The sequence below is a fragment of the Amblyomma mixtum genome, chromosome 9 (assembly GCF_055824585.1).
Source record: "Amblyomma mixtum isolate Tamu chromosome 9, ASM5582458v1, whole genome shotgun sequence".
Taxonomy (NCBI): domain Eukaryota; kingdom Metazoa; phylum Arthropoda; class Arachnida; order Ixodida; family Ixodidae; genus Amblyomma; species Amblyomma mixtum.
In genome coordinates, this window is record NC_143020.1 from 1440206 (window position 1) to 1455125 (window position 14920).

A 14920-nucleotide genomic window follows, 5' to 3' on the forward strand; every position below is an offset into this window, starting at 1 on the left:
GTCTGGCAAAAGTTCACCGAAGCTTACTCTTTACACTACTACGATACGCGGTCGCTGGCCCTGCTGGCGTTGTCAGTTCCAGCGTGACATACCGTTGCGTCAACGACGGCATCAGAGTACCGACCAGCGCACCGACCGCCGATCGCGCCACATCGGCCTAGTGTGACCGGACCCTACCGAAAAATTACACTACTTTTATCGCTTTTCCGGCACCAGTTGCTCATATATGAGGGATGGCTGCTACTGCGATCGCCCGCATAGGCACAGGGGACAAACGACCCCTGCCCACATTGAATCAACAACAGAAGACGACGTTGCTCCGTGTATGCCCTTGTGACGGCACGAGAGCATTCAGTATGGCGGTCGCTGCCAGTTGGAGAAGTTTCCTGGTCAAAATATTGATCGCATTTTTTTCTAATATACAGCGCCCAGTGAGCACCCCAATTTGAAAATTGAATCAGAAGCTCTTGTATTAATTGCTGAAGTACAAAATTGCAATATGAAGAACGACCCTGTCGTAGCCCCTTTAAGTCTTGAAGATATGAGCCGTACCAGTTAAAAGCCACACAAGTGTGTTAAAATATTTCGCATTTTTTCAAAGTCAATCTTTGCGGCTGCTCTGACTTTTCTGACTTTTCTGACTGCTCTGACTACATTTATTTATGGAGCAGTGACCCTTAGTTGAACTTACACAATTTTATTTCTTAACAATGTTTTTGCCCACTGATTCATCTCCGAAAACAAGTTTTTATTTCATATTTCCACCGGCTGTGGTTACTCTTTGCAGAAGCATGTCGATGATGATATTACTTTGAGCTTAAATGCAACTGTTATGTACCAGCTAACACCAGAACGCACCCAGTGTTGCGAAGATTTATAGAACTTGTTCTTTCAGTTGACAGATGGGAATGAGGTGCTGTGGGTGACAAAGCAGAGCAGAGGCACAAGAATATTATCTGCCGCTCCTTGCCAAGCGATACAAAAGTCGCGGCCGATCAGTCAGAACCAATTTCGATATATGGTTTACTCTACACCACCTTCAACTGGGAAGGGAGCTCTGTGAGTACTTAAGGGTTTCTATTTTTTCTTTTTTGAGTAAGAAGAAAAATGGTTAATGTTGAAATGTTTACATTCGCCCTGTCTTCATCCTTCACTACTAGCGGAAAGTTTTCTGCAGTATTAACTACTTCAAGAACTGCGTCCCACTATTATGAGAACGCCGTTAGTTATCCGACAGCAAACGGTAAGTTTTTCACTACGTCTAGCTTGGCGGCTCGGTACATATGACATTCATTACGAAGAAATTCCGCAGATTAGAAGACAACCTTAAACACACCAGGTTGTCGGGACGCACACTGTTGCCGGGTGTGAGGAGAAATAGAAGTAGTTGGAAGTTACATTTGTCCGCTTAGTCTCATGTGCTGTTTTTACCTTAAGTTAGAGGAATTTCTTAAGTATAGAAATTAAGTAAACTGTTTCACATTACTACCTAAGCTCTGTAGACGTTTCCGAAAGCGCTTCTGAGCAGATTCACAAATGTGAAAACAGAGCTGGGGATTTTGGACTATTTAGGATGGTCTTAAAGGAATTGTATGCCATTGGGTAGCAATAAAAGCGACGAAAAAGAAAACCATTGAGCTTTTTTTGCCATGCGGCTCGTAACGCCCCGAACACAGGCATATATTTTATACATCTGCACGTTATGAAAGTTTTTCTGTCACTTCCCGTGTTTCAGTCTCTCATCTTGTGGATACAAACATATAGATGTTTTCGGGCAGTACGTTTGTAGGCACAGCTCCTAGCGCATGCTTCCTATGTTCAGTCCACAGCATGTTTCAGGGCATTCATCTACTGCCTGCGTGCAGAGCACGAGAGGTGTTTCAAATTTTCCGCCCGCCATTGACCGCACGCCCAATCCAGTGACGGCAGATCTGGCACTCTATTAATGCTCCGGGTGCAGAATGATATCATGATGACTGATGACTGCGCGTCCCGCCTAAAAAGAACAGAGGTAGCGCACCGAGCTTCCACCTTCACCCGCAGACAAATCAGAGCATCAGTTCCGGGGGACGCCCCATCTGCAGCCCCCTCTGCAATATTGCCTGCGCGTGTTCCGTTTGAGCGAAGGAAACATATCTCCTTTCCTTGCTCAAAAAACAGGCCCCATCCGATGTTGCACGAGAAACGAGACAAACTTCATTCCTGAAAAACTTATCTGATGATAATGATAACGCTTAAACGTCTACAAGTTTCGGCCGAGGTGATCCACTGCGCGCGTGTTTCCGTGCACAAAAGTTATAGTGACAGCTCTGCTTATCTGACTGTTGGAGTTCATTCAAGAGACTAGCATTGGGCCCCAGTTTCGCATCCTTTTGATATTCGCATTCTTCGGTAGCTCCAGGGTTTCTCGTGGTTTGGTGGGGTGCGGTATCGTATGTCACCTTTAACAGGAGAAATATACGCACTGACCATGAGGGACAGCGCCTAGATTTGTTTAACGCGCATGTGCAGCCCATTTGCACAAGGGGCATAATTAAATAGTGTATGATTTATTTTAAGAGTTAGCTGCTAGGCTAGTTGTTGTTGAACCCAATGAAATGATTCTGGCGCCAAGACGTACATTTCCTTGTCTGTTGTATGTCATGACCCTACAGTCCTTTTAGTAAGATTCATTGCTGACATTTTTTTCACTACAAATTTCAAAAACCCTTCCCGCAAAATGATTTTGATCTTATGATGGTCTGTGCAGCTGGATTATATAACCTATAAAATCATCGCAGAACGAACACATCAGCATCTGTAAAATTTGTATTGATCCTCTCTTTTATGTAATTATTTCTCGCGAAACAAATTTCCCACACAGAAAGCACTGATTTTATACATCAGTCTCGAAAACATCTTAGAATCTACACAGCGTGAATTTACGATTCACAGCCCTCATATATACACTCGAAAGATAGGGTGCGCAAAGAAAGGCATCAACCGGAGAAGACAAGACGCGACGAGCCCAAACAATCAACTGAGGTTTATTCGAAGAGCAAGCAAGTCTGCATAGTTCCACCAGCACAGGCTAAAAGCAGTATTAAAAGCAGATATGAGAAAAGGAGAAATCAAGATACCATGCCTTAGAGGAAACGAGCTTCGCTATTATAAAATATAATCGTAACACACAACTGCCACTATACCACCCCAATCAGCGCTTGTCCTGTCGTCGCCTTTACTCTTGTGTCTAGTCTTTTGTGCGCTGTTTTTCAACCATGCACCCCAATGAACAGGACAGTTTGGGATTGGAATAGCGCATACCACGCAAAGCCTCAAGGTACCTCTTATATAGTGAACACAAAATGAACAAGGGAGGGGAAAACCTCAGTTTGCTAGAGCCAACGTTTCGACAAGGGGACTTGTCTTCGTCTGGGACAAAGACTGGGCCCAGACGAAGACAAGTCCCCTTGTCGAAACGTTGGCTCTAGCAAACTGAGGTTTTCCCCTCCCTTGTTCATTTTGTGATCGCCAAGGACCATCTACCGCATCTTATATAGTGAAGGTTGTTCAATTCCTATCGTATGTTTCATGCATAGTGCTTAGCCTTGATCTCATTCTTGGTTATATATTCAGATATGACAGCAAACTTAGGCAAAAAAAGGTTACTGCGCTTTACGATATTCAATAGCAATCATCCAGGTAGCAAATTGTTTATTTTTTAAAATGAGTCTTGTTTTTAGCACTAAATCCTTTTTCCCATTAATGAAAATAACGTTTTTCGGCGTGACACAAAACTTTCAACAAAAACCACGTATCGAACAAGAAGTAAAAAATGCACTTCACTCTCTTTAAAAAAAAAAATTAGGTGGCCGACCAACTCTTTATAAAATCTTGTTTGCTGACATTTCACGTGGTTGCTACATTCTGGTTGCTACATCTATGAAACGTGAAAGAGGTGAGATTAAGCTTTCCCTCATTATATGGGGCCTATAGAACTAGATGGCATCCTCTAATTTTAGCTCTCTTGGAAGCATGTGGTTCTTTACGGTGGATATGGTTGTGCATGTGGTTGTGCTGTGCATGTAGTTTTATTCATTTTATTCGTGTAGTTTTATTCACAGCTCAAACGCTGTACGCAAGTGTTACGCAGATGGTGCACAGAATAAAATTAACACACGTTTTGAATTCTACATTATTGCGAAAATAGGAGTTTAAATAAAAATTATTAAAGAAAATTTACAAATTTCTGATCGTACCTCGAAGCGCCTACGTACGTCATTCCTCCGGGCTCCTCAATATTCGAGAAAAAATTGATCAATCGGAATGCTGTTATTTTTTACTTTATTTCAATTCAAAATATTTCTTTGCCGGAATAAGGACTGGAATAGCGCTTCCTAGTTGGGCCAACAGAGAAGTTTGCTTTATTTATTTATGGCGAGAGCACTTCTGCTCGAGGGAAGGCAGCACACGCGTGTGTGTGCCCGTCTCTACATCCGCGAGTGGGGAACCGGGTTTGCGTGAATATGGAACGCTGAAGAAGGCTGTTGCTCTGGGTGAAAACCTGAATCATATCGTGAGGGAAATAATGAAAGCATAGTGAGAAAGGCGCTGTCCCTGCGACGTGCAACAGCAAGTGGCATTTCTTTCTACGCTCTTCCACGCTGTAGTTAACGTTGCGAAGCAGTTAATGGGAAGGGGGGTTGAAAGCCCGGATTTCATCCTGTGTTTTGTTGCTAAGCACCTGCAAGCTCTTTAACACGTCAAATGCACCCGTGCGCTCTACAATGACACTGCACGTTGAAGATCCTTACGCTGCTAATCCAGAGCTTTTTCAGTCCACCAGCACGCTCTATATCTTTATTCTTTCGTTCCCATTTCCTTCCCTTCCCTAAAGGTGCGATTGAGGTGACCTCAGAGAGGCGACACTGTTACTGCGCCGGCTCCTACGCTGAGAATCTTTTTGTTGTTGCTTGACAAGCTGCCATGGTACAGCCGCAACGTGGATAGAAATCCGGATTTCTTGCCGCATCCTAATGATCAACAGCCGAACGCCGTAGGACACATTGTTATGGCAGTGATAAATTCATATGTCTACCGCAAATGCAAAACAATCGTAGCGTTCGACTTGTTGTTTGAAAAAAGCCGTTGTAATGTCTAAATTGTAGGCTAAATTATAAACTGTAGTCTCAATTTACAGAAACGCTTCAGTTACCAAAATCTTCGAATACTTCTGAGGACTGCGTTTTCTGGCAATTGTACTGGATAGTACAATCATTCATTGCGATGCATCGTTCATTGCGATGCGTGCAGCAGTGCGGGTAAAAGACATAAGAGCAAGGTGTCAGGCTAGTTGACAGTGCGTACCTAGAAGAACAGATCGGGGATGAAGACGACGGACAGAAGGAAGGCGTACACATGCGCTATCTGCTAACACTTTTCTTCTATGTGTGCAAAACAGCCCGTAGTTACTCAGCTGTAGCTGCTCTTACGTGGCGAGATACTACAAAAAAATGCAGGAACTTTTTTTTAATGAAGGTGCATGCTGCCTTTACTATTTTGCCAGTGTATTGGCTGAGATATCCTACTGTGGAACGACGAGGATGGTTCTTATACGCATTAATGTTTTACATGGGGTGATGCTTACCAGTCGTGTCCCATGAAATGGCATGCATGGCCGACTGCAAAGGTGCGGTCCCGGTTATACAAGGCCTCTGTACTCCACCGTTCAGGCCCCTACATTTCGTCGGTTAACTGTGCTGTAAACACATTTATATGACAAAAAATCGTTAGGTGTCGCCGTAAGCAAGCAAAACGTAGTTAGAGCCTCGTGAACATGAGGAAACGAATGTGGTGTCGGGACAAACCAGCGCCACCTATAAATCAAAGCCTTTAGGTTAGCTCCTGTGGTTGCGGTCAGTCCTCTACTTGGTGCTCCGTAGTCACGCAGCAGGTTTTGACACAATCAGATATTCAAAAGAATGTTCTCACCTGATAAACCGGTTATAACTAGTAAACGCAGCTCTTCCTTCGAAGGAAGAATTTTGATATGTACGTCAGCACTTTAATCACGTCCAGCGTTCTTGGAGAAAAAGTTTTAATGTCAGAATATCCCAAGGTACTACTGATATCAAATTATTGAAGGTAATAGTGAGTTCGTCCCATGCGTAGCAAAACCTTCTTCTTAAAGGTTTTGCATAATACCGACCCATAAAACTTTGATCGTTATTCGTGTGTGTTCAAAATAGAGAACTAATATTTCTGGTTTCACAGCTTGTCGACTTCTCCGGACACAGAGCACGGTGGGAAAACCGCTTCCAACCGACTGCGAAAGAGTCTACATTCAAAACTGCCCGAGCCCAAGTATTGAAATTTACAAGCCAGTGTGCCAGCGTGTGTTCTCTTTAAATGTGGGCCGAAGAAGCTGAACTATCCACTTATCAAATGGTGGGCGGCGTCATGAAATATCCAAGACACAGAAATATGCAAATAAAGTAACGATTGCATTCTACTGTATATAGGTGGAAATATTTCTCCTTTCGTTTTTTTAACAATGCGTTTTGTTCTCTACCATCCTTTATATCGGTCTGCCGAACATGAGATCTTACGTGTCTCATTTGTGCATATCTGCTGCAAGCGAGATGCATATGTTTCTCTTTGTGCTGATAATGAGGCCACATCTGTGACAGATCTCTCTCGTGACTTCATACGTGCTGCATAGGAGTAACATTTGCCTGAGATATTTGCATACGCGCTGCACACGTGCCTTGCGTGTACAAATGTGTGCATTTGTTATGCCTACGAGTTCACGTATAGAACGTTACGTAGGGAATGTTATGTGGCACACATCTACTCGTCGAAAATCGACACACGGGAGCTGATATAAGCTCATATGTTCCTTATATCTACTACATGCCAACGCTCATTAGAAAACTCTGATGGTCTAAATTATTGCGCAGCCATTCGTATCCCTCATAGGCCATGTGTCGCTGCGGGAAATTATGCCCCACAGTTTTCATTTTTTTTGTGAACTCGAAGCTGCCACATCTAAACTCATATCGGCTGATGCGGGGCTCATATATAAATATGTACGCGTTTCGTATGAGCCGCTGGAGCCACGTTTTTTTTATGTAGTCATAGACAAAAATTTATGAGATGCAAATTAGAGAAAAAATTATCTCACAGTGGCCTTGCTAGCTAGTCAGCTCGTCATGCAGCCCATGGCAGGCACAATCCCCTCCATAATGTTTAGCATTTGTGGCGGTCCGAAGGCCAATTTTTTTGAAGAAATGGCACAATCTCGACTTTTACCCGTGACTGGACAATCAGCATGTTTTCTAAACAAGGGCTATAAGATCCCAAAACAATAATTTCTGAATTGCAGAAATTATTATGCAACATAATCAAACGCTCACTCTGCCACGATATGCACCTCGTACACCCACGCAATGCCATATTTGTTCTACTGTCATATACCAGCGCCGAACTTTCCAGAACAAGATTTCAGCGTAACAAAAAGCTTTCAGTGCCACGCAATGTCAGTGCACGTTAAAGAACCCCAGGTGGTCGAAATTTCCGGAGCCCTTCACTACGGCGTCTCTCATAGCCTGAGTCGCTTTGGGGCGTTAAACCCCATAAACCAACCAACCAACCAACCAACCAACCAAAAAAAGGACAGAAAAAGCAACGCTGACTTCTATTCCAGCTAAAGTAGCCGCAAGTATTAAATCAACTACTATGCAACGGCTACAGCTCTACCATACTTTCGAAGACATCGAAGACATGCAGTGAATCGCAATTGGGATCGTGGAACTGCCGTCGGCATGATTGTTAGGTTGTATTTAGGTCATGTGTGGTGCCCTCTCAGGGTCCATGACGTGGCATAAAGAAGCAATAAATTTATTGAGCCTACCATTTATAGTGTCACAGCACGACATTTCACAGTTTATATATACGATAATCTGTTAGCTCATAACCTTTGACCTGCAAGAGCGCACTCTATTTCGACAGCTTCATTAGGAAACTCCGTGCTGTTTCTAGGAATGACCTGCATATGGCTCATGACATTCATGCGCTTTTGGCACAAGAAAGTATAGTGTTCTTTTTCAAGTAAATCGGGATATTACAAAGGCGGATACTAGAGTTATAGCCACTACCTTTCATGCAATGAAGATTCTCTCTGTTAGGCATGAAAGGTTTGCCAGCTTTACTAAAGAGTAGAAACGAGCTGAACAGACAAAGTAGTCAAGGAGGAGGAGGTAGAAGAGGAAAGGCAGAGAGGTTAACCGAAAGAATAATCGGTTTGCTACCCTACACGGGGGGAAGGGGGTGAGGGGATAAAAAATATGAAAGAGAAAAGGGAGTAACAGAAAATTGAAGACACTCTAAAAAGTCAGCGTTCGGTGAAGTCACAACCTATCGTGCAGGCCAGAAGTCCGCAAGAAGGTTATCAGTTCCTTGGACGCTTTCACCGCCGACGATCGCCGCGGCCAGTGGCCGAGAATCTTCATTTCCGTCAGTGGGCGTGGATCTAGGTGTTCCAGCGCACGGCTGAGCGATTGCCTTTCGGCACTGTAGGCAGGGCAGCCACAAAGAATGTGTGTTATAGTTTCGTCATACCCGCAGATGGCACATGCAGGGCTATCAGCCATACCAATTAAGAAAGAGTAATGGTTGGTGAAAGCTACACCAAGCCAGAGGCGACACAGCAAAGTTTCTTCATGTCGTGGTAGGCCTGATGGAAGCCGGAGCTTCAGATCTGGGTCCAAGGATTTTAGACGTGAATTGCAGAATTGGCCGGAATTCCACGTGGCAAAAAGCAGTCAAGCATGCTGCATAGCCTGAGGGGAGCAAGAGAATGAGCCCTTCAGAAGATTACGATGTTTTTATTTTACGCTTTAAAAACACTTACAACACAAAAAAGAACAAACGCTGGACATGACATGGCCAGAGCAGACCACCCCCAAAACCCGAGTTTCTTATTAAGAAATTTCGCTCATAATATCTCTGCATATCCCACTCATAACACTAAACTGACATATAAGTGTTGCGACGTGCAACTGATAATACTAATAGAGACGAAGTGAACGACGTGTGTGTCTGTGGAGCTTGTTTTGTGTTTTTTTGTGCTCAGTGCTTTGCGTCGCCCTCACCTTGGTCCCCGTAACAATATTTACATTTTCAAATCAAATCAAATTAATTTTTTACCATTGATGCAATGTTGATGGCTTTCCTGACAGAAAGCTGTGAACACAGCTCAACAAAGTCAGGGAGTCGTTTTGGCAGCAGCGACTCTAGATACACAGTGCAATGACTCAAATACAACAGGATGTTGCAACAAAATACATACCTTACATGTACAGTGCAAAACTTGACATACCATAAAACATTGATATGGAATACATGCGCTCCATTCATCAACAAAATTTAGCCACAGAAGAGAAAACAATCTGCATTACAGTAAAAGTGTGCTACAAACGAGAGGAATTAGTGCTATAAAGCGTTGTACATGCGAGGTTCCGATGAGAAGGTAAACACTCACTCCGCATGTCCAACCACACAAGTTCCCCCCAAAATCAAAACTGACTTCTAAGAAAAATGCCCAGTAACAAATATGTCGCGCAATGCTTTACGATTTAGTTTAAGGGAACCAGAAAAAATCAGTTTTAGCTTGTTTATGTGAAATGGTACATTGCACGTCAATGTTTGCAGAAGATGTGCTCGGTGTTTGTGCACGACCGAGGCACAGCCCATTCCTCAGATGACCTGGCTCGATATGTGCGGGTTTGCGATGTAAGAGACACAATTTCTTCAGGAACTGCTGGTAACATACGCTTAAAAGTGTAGGAGGTATAGTAGATGGCAACTGTAAATTTGCTGTAGACTTACTTGTCGAAATTGTGGACAATAAACATGCCACAGCATTCACATAGAAAATGCAAAGTGCTAATGGATTGCAGTTTCTCTACAAGTAAACTAATACAAAACCAGCTTAAAAACAAATATTGTATATCCATTCTTGCAGAATGCTTACCTACACGCATCAGCTCTTTCTTCCACAAGCCTGAGCGTAATCTTGTCTGTTTGCTTCTTGGATGGAAATGCAGCAAGTAAAATTGCAAAGCACGAAGCACTTCACCAACTGCTAGCAGCACCTCCTGCCTTTTTGCAGACTTCCTCCGATAATAAGGATCATGACATATTTAAACGAATCGAATTTCGCCTAATCAGGCAACATTTAAACTCAAAAACCAGTAAAGCCTCCTACCAGAAGGAAAGTCAATGTGCAAATCGGCCAAGAGGTCATCTTTCGAACGCAATTAATTCTTAGACGAGCACAATGAACAGAAATTTAGAAGTGGGCACAAAAAGTGTGTCAGTTTCTGTGTTTGTGAACTCTTGATTTTACAGAAGTTATGGTGCCGTCTTTAACAAGTATCCCGCATAACCACAGGAAGTAGCCTGAGAAATTTCCTCGTGTTGATACGCACACTATACGCACACTATTCTGCAAAGTTGTAGAGAAAAAGTTTAACTTGGAAGGCTTTCATCTAAAGATATTTGAAGAAAATCCATGGCTCTTAGCATTCATTCCCGGTCATGCATTACACATCGGTCCAACTAACTGTGTTGAAATATTGAAGGAAGCCCAGAGTTGTTACTGTATACACCAGATTATAGGTCACACCTCGGTACAACTGAAATCAGGCTAAACATACGTTTCCCTAAATTCCTATATAGACGTTAAACTTTCTAGTACACACATTCTGGATACAAAATTGGGTTTCCTGTGGAGCCAAGAGGCGCTAAGGCAACCCCTCTAATACCTACATCGGCCCCCGATGGGAACAAAGTGGTCAACCCCAAATTGGGCTTGCCCCTGTTGATGCCACGTGGGTCCAGAATCGACAAAGCTCGAGATTATTCAGACCACTTTCCTGAATCCAGCCCACATCGATGCCTTTTATTGAACATGATGCCAAGTGCCTTAAAAATGCAGGCTGTATGTAGCAAAAACCTCCGTAAGCTGAAATGGGGCTGCTCACATTACTCCTGTGGATCCCGCGTGCGCCGTCGCAAGACTCGGAAACAGGCGTCCCCGTCTACTGCCCACATCGGTCCCTTGCAGGTATTAAGCACGAAATGCTTTTAGCTCCCGTTTTCGGCAGTGTGGTGACGTCACGCCGAGAGCCAACATCCGGGCACTGAATTCCACTCATCCGGGCACTGAAACGAGAGCATCCGGGCACCGTACGAGATTTAACGAGACTCTCTAAGCCCTCCTACAGGACCGGCATACAAGCGCCGGTAGCTTCGCGCCGAACGTGTGATGGCGTTCTTCCCTTCCTGTACGGTGCTATTCGGGTGTCCACCGAGGTGACAGAGAATTACTGCGCCATTTCCTTTATTCAGAAAGCCTTGCGTTCAGAGGGCAAGGCATCGCGCCGAACGGGTGGTGGCGTTCCTTCCTGTACGGTGCGGTTCGGGTGTCCACCGAGGTGACAGAGAATTACTGCGCCATTTCCTTTCCTCAAAAAGCCTTGCGTTCACACTGCAAACGGAAAAACACCCAGAAAGGAGTAAATGGCCCATCGCGTAGCGCACTCCCGAAAAGGAGTTTCAGTTACACCTCAAAAAAGGAGTATTTGCGATACTCCTACGTACGGAGAAGTATTTTTGGTGTTCACTGAGGAGTAAAATTTTTCCTCCTCTTAGGAGGGGGGTTCTTTTGGGAGTAAATGTTGTGATCATTTACTCCTTTCAGTACCTGCTTTACTCTTACGTAAGGAGAGGTATCTTTGGTGTTCAAAGAAGTAAAATTTTTCCTCCTCTTAGGAGGGGGGTTCTTTTGGGAGTAAATGTTGTGATCATTTACTCCTTTCAGTACCTGCTTTACTCTTACGTAAGGAGAGGTATCTTTGGTGTTCAAAGGAGTAAAATTTTTCCTCCTCTTAGGAGGGGGGTTCTTTTGGGAGTAAATGTTGTGATCATTTACTCCTTTCAGTACCTGCTTTACTCTCACATGCAGAGAGGTATCTGTGGTGTTCAGAGGAGTAGAAATTTTAATCCTCTTAGGACAGGTGTTCTTTTGGAGTAAATGTTGAGATCATAAAGGAGTATTAATCCTCCTTTTAGTACCAGCTGTATTCTCACATATGGAGAGGTATGTTTGGTGTTCAGAGGAGTACATTTTTACTTCTCTCGGGACAGGGGTTAAAATGGCACCAAATAGCAGTAATAAATGCTCCTTTTAGAGAGCTTTTCAGGAGTGTTTCTGCTCCTTTGAAGGAGTTTCTGCAAGGTTTCTTTGGAGTAAATTTCCTGTTATAAAGTTGCATTCATGATGCAACATGAGTATATTTCACTCCTTGAGGGGGCACAGAACTCGAGTGAATGCTTAAATCAAATTGCAGGCACTGAGCTGAAATAATCTTTAATTACTTACAGAACTGCTTACAATACTATTTACAATGCTATTTACAACACTATTTACAATGCTATTTACAATGCTATTTACAACACTATTTACAATGCTATTTACAACGCTATTTACAATACTATTTACAATACTATTTACAATGCTATTCACAACACTATTCACAACACTATTTGCAACATTATTTACAACATTATTTACAACATTAGGATTTGCAGCAAACTCTTTATACATTTATGGAGAGCCACCTCCATGACCCTTATACAAGTTTATTAGGTCCAGCGACTTGATGCGCGGCTTTGTGTGCTTTAAGTCCAGGAAGGAATGCTCCATAAAGGTTAACATTCTATGCGCCTTTCGGGGGTACTCTATGTGGAATACCCAAAAAGATGCGAAGAGAGATGCCATCCCTGCGTGCAGGGATGACACCTCAAAAAGGTGTTGCTTATCAACATAGAGGCTTATTGTTCCGTCAGTCTTGACGAGGCATGGAGTCAAAGGAGGCTCCTTCTGTAATGAAGATTGAAGAAAAACCAGACATAATCAATTACACACCTTTAGGCTTGAAGCAATGTTCACAGCAAGAAATTAGGCTATTTCATTCAGATAGACGTAGTTAAAAGTTTTGCTTGTAGCATTAGCTGCAAGCAAATAATTATGCTGCGCTAAAGGCCTCAGGGTGAAAGCTGCTTATGGAAACCAAGCAGCAAGTACATATGAAGAGCGACATTCTTGAGAGGTGCACTAATGAGGACAAAAGAACGCAGGTAGATAGCATGATTTGGTGATTGCACTAGGGCTGGAATAGTCATGTTTAGTCAAGTTGTCAAAACTGTCATGCAAGAGCCGGGAGAACAGCTTACTTAGCTTAGCTTCCATTCTTGGCACTTATTCCAGAAATGCAGCAAAACTAGCACTGAACCTGGTGACATATTTAAATCCACTGCTACTAAATTTAACGCCAGAAAAATGCAACAATTGCTCCCGCACAGAAAGTGTCATGGCCACATAGTGCAAGGCACTGCGCACTACTAATCACCATAACGGTAGGCTGGCTAGTCAGTCTTAGTTTGCAGAGCACACACAAAGGGCGGAGACAACTGCTGGTTGCTTTTGTAGAGACACGGCCAGTAGGGTGTTTGCAGTGGACGCAGAACAGGTGGCACGTTGGCGGTGAACTCGCTGCTGCCACTACACTATCACTCTTACATCGCATTGTGTTGCCATATATCTTTATTATTAGCATGAAACTAAACCAATAGATCAGACACTTACTTCAGTTAAGACTGCCTCAATTGGTTCCTTCAGCCTTGTCATGGTGACAGTGAGCAGCCCTAGCAGGTCATTTTCTGCAGAAACAGTCATGTAGAACTTGTCAGACGGCAGGTTGAAATTTCCAGCCAACAAAGTGCAAATGCAACATGCATCATTTTCGCGAAAGAAATGCCTGGCAGAAGATCTCACACTGCGACAAATTCAAGACCAAGGTACAGACTGACTGTAAACTAATAAGGTAATTCCGGTAATTGTGTGCATACTTAATGATGGAGCAGTTCATGCGATACTTTTAGAGGATTGGGCTTAAAGGGAAAAAGGTCAGTAATCAAAGCAGAGGAAGTTTGTAGACCGCAGATGCCCACTAGCGATTCACAGTGCACACAGTGCTTTTGCTGTCGGACAGTGCAGCTATCGAGGCATCTTTGTGGGGGACCACAGTGTTCCGCTACAGTTTTTCATCACGCTCCCACCAGCAGTAGCACTCATGAAAATAAAAACTGATGAATTAGACGCTTTTTGTCAGGTCTACAATTTGGCACTGGAATTTGCCCAGAACACAATCAGTTTATTTAACTATTCATTGAACAAAGTACAGGTTGAAGTTGCCTCCATCTATAATGCTCCGGTGTAATTTTAAACCTTGGCAAGCTAGCTCGGACACCTGATATAAACCCTACACATTGCCTTTTGCCGTAACTGGCCAGCATGGAAACCTGCATTGCCATGCATTTCCAAGGTGGCACTTCTGAAAAGATTAACATGCAACCTTTCATGTCATCTTGTCTTTTAGAATAAAAGTGCAATATAAGTGGTAAACGAAAATAATGGAATTGTGTTATTGTAGTTACCATCTCCTTGCTGGGCCAATGCTGCGGCTTCATGCTCATCACCATGTTCCACGAGGATTTTGCGCAGCGATGAAAAACCACCCTTTATGGCATCAGCAATGCTTCTCTTGAATAGGATATCAAACTCCATCAAGAGCTAAAAAAGAAAAGAGCACATTTAAAACAATGCACAAAATATTAAAATGCTGAACGTACCGATGTTTGAGTTCTCAGGAAAGGAAAGAGGAGCAAAGCATCTGATATGCTCATAGTCCGGAGCTCCTGATGACGCCTCTGAGCCGTAGCCAGCAAGCGTGGCCGCAGTTCACTGCTGTCTGCAGCCAGGTTTTCTCTAAGCCACTCATTGTGGCTTTCGAGTGACTCCATTGTTTCTCCGTAA

At 43.4% G+C, this 14920-nt stretch overlaps 1 protein-coding gene across 1 annotated transcript; it reads right to left on the reverse strand.

Moving 5' to 3' along the window:
* Positions 1-11509: 11509 nt before the first annotated feature.
* Positions 11510-14907, reverse strand: LOC149328050 (uncharacterized). Its single transcript, XM_089561343.1, has 5 exons — positions 14737-14907; positions 14542-14677; positions 13691-13764; positions 12797-12925; positions 11510-11530 (listed from the first exon to the last, which is right to left on the reverse strand). Exons 1-5 carry the CDS (start codon positions 14905-14907, stop codon positions 11510-11512), a joined length of 531 nt encoding a protein of 176 aa, XP_089417469.1.
* Positions 14908-14920: the final 13 nt, after the last annotated feature.

Bases quoted from the DNA above. Each gene is read 5' to 3' on its own strand.
- LOC149328050 (XM_089561343.1), bottom strand. From the start codon at position 14,907: ATGGAGTCACTCGAAAGCCACAATGAGTGGCTTAGAGAAAACCTGGCT. The intron at 12,926-13,690 runs GTAAGTGTCTGA...TCTTCATTACAG, and splicing joins TTGAGGCAGTCTTAACTGAA to AAGGAGCCTCCTTTGACTCC. The intron at 11,531-12,796 runs GTATTCCACATA...TTCCGTTTGCAG, and splicing joins CTCTCTTCGCATCTTTTTGG to TGTGAACGCAAGGCTTTTTG.